At 38.3% G+C, this 5,119-nt stretch overlaps 1 protein-coding gene across 2 annotated transcripts in view; it reads left to right on the top strand.

Annotated features, from left to right (window-relative positions):
* CUNH16orf89 (chromosome unknown C16orf89 homolog) overlaps positions 1–5,119 on the top strand; it is a 24,722-nt gene that overhangs the window by 16,753 nt on the left and 2,850 nt on the right. For both annotated transcript variants that reach the window (XM_017506048.2, XM_017506046.2), the window contains one exon: positions 4,640–4,726. In XM_017506048.2, coding sequence (XP_017361537.1) covers positions 4,640–4,726 — 87 coding nt within the window. The remainder of the gene's footprint in view (positions 1–4,639; positions 4,727–5,119) is intronic.

Here is a 5,119-nt window from a genome sequence, read left to right as displayed (position 1 = left end):
TTTTTTTTTTTCTTCTTTTGAGACAAGGTCTCACTCTGTCACCCAGGCTGGAGTGCAGTGATACGATCTCAGCTCACTGAAATCTCTGCCTCCCAGGTTCAAGAGATTCTCAGCCTCAGCCTCCTGAGCAGCTGAGGCAACAGCAGGGAGCCACCAACACCTGGCTAATTTTTGTATTTTTTGTTGAGACACGGTTTTGCCATGTTGCCCAGGCCGATCCTGAATTCCTGAGCTCAAAGCAATCTACCAGATTTACCAGCCTCGGCCTCCTAAAGTGCTGGGATTAGAGGCGTGAGCCATTTTTTGTCTTTTTGATAGTAGCCATTTTAACAGGTGTGAGATAGATGCTATCTCATTGTAGTTTGATTTGCATTTCCCGGATGATTAGGGATGGTGAACATTTTTCACAGACCTGTTGGCCATCTGTATACCTTATTTTGAGAGATGTCTATGCAGCTCATTTGCCATTTTGTTTGGAATTATTTTTGTTTTTGTTTTTTGAGACAGAGTTTTGCCCTTATTGTCCAGGCTTGAGCGCAATGGCGTGATCTCGGCTCACTGCAACCTCCACCTCCTGGGTTCAAGCGATTCTCCTGCCTCAGCCTCTCGAGTAGCTGGGATTACATGTGCCCACCACCACGCCTGGCTAATTTTTGTATTTTTAGTAGAGGCAGGGTTTCTCCATGTTGGCCAAACTGGTCTTGAGCTCCTGGCCTCAAGTAACCTGCTCACCTTGGCCTCTGAAAGTCCTGGGATTGTAGGCATGAGCTGCCACACGTGTTTCCTATAGCCTTGAAGTGTATTTTGAAGTCCAGTAACGTGATGCCTCCAGCTTTGTTCTTTATTCTTAGGATTTCATTGGCTATTTGGGGTCTTTTGTGGTTCTATACAAATTTTAGGATTTTTTTTTTCTATTTCTGTGAAGAATGTCATTGGTATTTTGATTCAATCTGTAGATTAGTTCTGGTAGTATGGATATTTTCACAATTTTAATTCTTCCAACCCATAAACATGGAATGTCTTTTCATTTTTATGTGTGTGTTCTCTTCAATTTCTTTCATCGGTATCCTTTACAGCTTTCCTTGTAGAGATCGTTCACCTCCTTGGTTAAATTTATTCCTGGGTATTTTGTTTTTAGCTCTTATAAATAGGATTACATTCTTCATTTCTTTTTCTGCTAGTTTACTGTAGGTGTATAGAAATGCTACTGGGTGTTTTGTTTTTTGTTTTTTGTATATTTTATATTCTGCAATTTTGCTGAATTCATTTATCAGTTCTAAGAAGTTTTTTTGGTGGAGCTTTTGGGGTTTCCTGCCTATCAGATCATGTCATCTGCAAGCAGGCACAATTTGACTTCCCCCTTTTTCATTTGGATGCCGTTTTTTTTGCTTATCTTGTTTAATTGCTCTGGTTGGGACTTCTAGTACTATGTTGAATAAAAATGATGAAAGTAGGCACTCTTGTCTTCTTCCAGTCTTAGAAGAAAAACTTTCACCTTTTCCTCATTCAGTATAATGTTGGCTCTGGGTTTGTCATATTGATCTTTATTACATTGAGATATGTTTCTTCTACATTTAACATGTTGAGAGTTTTTATCATGAAAGGAAGTTAAATTTCATGAAATGATTTTTCTGCACCTATTAAGATGATTTTACAATTTTTGTCTTTCATTCTGTTGGTGTATTGTATCATATTTATTAATTTGCATATGTTGAACCATCCTTGCATCCCTGTAATAAAGCCTGCTTTTTCATGACGAATGATTTTTTTTAATCCAAAGCATTCATTTACTTACTGGAAGTGGTCAGAGTAGGAAAGCTGTGAATGATTTTTAATGTGTTGCTGGGTTTGGTTTGGTTTGGTAGTATTTTGTTAAGGATTTTTATATCTAGGTTCATCAGGAAAATTGGCCTATGATTTTTTTTGGTTATTGTGTCCTTGTCAGCATTACCTTTGGGTAATGCTGAACTTGTAAAATGAACTTGGAAACTTTCTCCTCTTCAATTTTCTGGAAGAGACTGAAAAGAATTGGTATTTGTTCTTTAAATATTTGGTAAAATTCAGCAGTAAAGCTGTTAGGTCCTGGGTTTTTTGTTACTTGGAGACTTTTTATTACACATTCAATCTCATTACTTCATTACTCATAATCAGTCTGTTCAGGTTTTCTGTTACTTCTTGGTTCAATCTTGGCATGTTGTGTGTGTCCAGGAATTTATCCATTTCCAGTAGGTTTTCAAATTGGTTGTTTATAATAATCTCTAATGATCCTTTGTATTTCAGTGGTATCAGTTGTAATATTTTCTTTTTCTTTGTGATTTTATTTACTTGAGTCTTTTCTCTTTTTGTCTTAATCTAGTTAATAATGTATCTATTTGTTGATCTTTTTTGAAAACCAATTTTTTGTGTCATTGATCTTTTGTATTGTTTCTTTAGTCTTGATTTTATTTATTTCTGCTCTGATCTCCACAATTTCTTTCCTTCTAATTTCAGGCTTGATTTGGTCTTGCTTTTCTAGTTCTTCGAGATGTATCATTAGTTCATTATTTGAAATATTTCTGCTTTTTTCATGTAGGCATTTATTGATGTAAACTCCCCTCTTAATACTGCTTTTCCTATATGCCATGGGTTTTGGCATATCGTGTTTCTATTTTCATTTGTGTTAAGAAATTTTTAAATGTTCTTAATTTCTTCATTTGCCCATTGGTCATTCAGGAACATATTGTTTATTTTCCCTGTGTTTGTACAATTTTGAATGGTCCTCTTGTTATTGATTTCTAGTTTAGTTCCATTGTGGTCAGGAAGATACTTTTCTATAATTTAAATTTTTTAAATTTGTTGAGACTTGTTTTTTGTCCTAACGTATGGTCTATTTTGGAGACCGTTCCATGTGCTGATGAGAAGAATATATATTCTGCAGCAGTTAAAGATAAAATGTTCTGTAAATGTCTGTTAGATTCATTTGGTCTCAAGTGCAGTTTAAATTCAGTGTTTCTTTGTTGAGTTTCTGTCTAGATGATCTGTTCAATGCTGAGAGTATTGAACCTGAGTGTCCCCAGGTATTACTGTATTGGAGTCTGTCTCTCCCTTTATATCTAATAACATTTGCTTTGGTTCTCCAGTGTTTAATGCATATATTTTTAGAATTGTTATGTCCTCTTGCTAAATTAATTCCTTTATCATTATATAATGACCTTGTCTCTTTTTACAGTCTTTGACTTAAAGTGTGTTTTATCTAATTATAGCTACTCCTTCGCCCTTCTGGTTTCCATTTATGTGAAAGATCTTTTCTCATCCTTTCACTTTCATTCCATATGTGTCTTTACCAGTGAAGCAGCTTTCCTGTAGGCAGCATATAGTTGGGTCATGTTTTTTCATTCATTCGGCTAGTCTATATATCTTTGAAGTGGGAAATTTAATCAATTTGCATTGAAGGTTATTATTGGCATGTGAGGACTTACTCCTGTCATTTCATTCATTGTTTTCTGGTTATCTTCTATATCCTTTGAATTTTTTCTTCCTTTCTCATTGTTATCATTGCCGTTTGGTACTTTTCTCTAGTGATAGTTTTGCATCTTTTCTCCTTCTCCATTCTCTTTCTCCTCTACCAGTAACTTTTATACTTTCTCATGTTTTCATGATAATGATTATTGTCTTTTTCTTTTCAGATGCAGGACTTCCTTGAGCACTTCTTATAAGGCCAGTCTGGTGGTGATAAATCCCCTCAGTTTTTGCTTATCTTGGAGGGACTTAAATTTTTAACAAGCACCTCCAGTGGTTCTGATGGTGGGTGTCTGGGGAACCACAATTTGGAAAAACATCAGTAGATGACGTTTAGACCATGCAAAAGGATCTGAAGGAAGGTGCAGGTGGAAACTTCTGGGATAGCCTCAAGTTTCAAGAGAAGACCTAACTTCCTTGAAATGGTGTGGGGGCAGGAGGTTTAGTGAGTAACATTTTAAAATTTACCTTGAGACTAGTTGCAGTGGCTCACACATATAATCCAGTACTTTGGGAGGCCCAGGCTAGAGGAGCACTTGAGCCCAGGAGTTTAAGACCAGCCTGGGCAACATAGCAAGAGCCCATCTCTAACAAAAAATATATATATTTTTTTGAGATGGAGTTTCACTCTTGTTGCCCAGGCTGGAGTGCAATGGTACAATCTTGGCTCACCACAACCTCTGTCTCCTGGGTTCAAGCAATTCTCCTGCCTCAGGCTCCCAAGTAGCTGGGATTACAGGCATATGCCACCAGACCCAGCTAATTTTGTATTTTTAGCAGAGATGGGGTTTCTCCATGTTGGTCAGGCTGGTCTTGAGCTCCTGACATCAGGTGATCTGCCCACCTTGGCCTCCCAAAGTGCTGAGATTACAGGCGTGAGCCACTGTGCCCTGTAAAACTTTTTTAAAAAATTAGCTGCACACGGTGGTTCATGCCTGTCATCCCAGCAATTTGGTAGGCTAAGGCAGGAAGGATTGTGTGTGCCCAGGAGTTTGAGGCTGCAGTGAGCTGTAATTGTGCCACTGAACCCAGCCTGGCCAACAGAATGAGACCCTGTCTCTAAAATAAAGAAGCAAAAAGAAATAAAAATGTAAAAAAATAAAATTTATCTTGAGAAGTTCAATTTTTGCTCTTTTCCCAGATGCTGAAGATAAAGAATTATCAAAAGCTATTCAGTATCAGCAGCATTTTTTGAGGAGAGTGAAGAGGCGAGAAAAAAAATTTACAGGTAATGAAAATACCCAAGGGAGTTTCTTGACATGAAACTGAGATATCCCAGCAAAACAAAGGCCTGTGTTTATTCTTTGCTATGGATAAACAGCACCTGGCCTCACCAAAGAGGCACTAATCAGAGGGTCTTCATGTTTGGGAGGCGGAAGGGAGGCTAGGGGTCCCTGATGGCCTCCTCTTCGAAAGTGGGGAAACAGGCCGGGTGCGGTGGCTCAAGCCTGTAATCCCAGCACTTTGGGAGGCCGAGGCGGGTGGATCACGAGGTCAAGAGATCGAGACCATCCTGGTCAACAAGGTGAAACCTCGTCTCTACTAAAAATACAAAAATTAGCTGGGCATGATGGTGCGTGCCTGTAGTCCCAGCTACTCGGGAGGCTGAGGCCGGAGAATT

This window comes from Cebus imitator, unplaced genomic scaffold (assembly GCF_001604975.1).
Source record: "Cebus imitator isolate Cc_AM_T3 unplaced genomic scaffold, Cebus_imitator-1.0 Scaffold346, whole genome shotgun sequence".
Lineage (NCBI taxonomy): Eukaryota > Metazoa > Chordata > Mammalia > Primates > Cebidae > Cebus > Cebus imitator.
The sequence above is the reverse complement of the archived record's forward strand: the minus strand, read 5'-3'. Positions and strand labels throughout refer to the sequence as shown.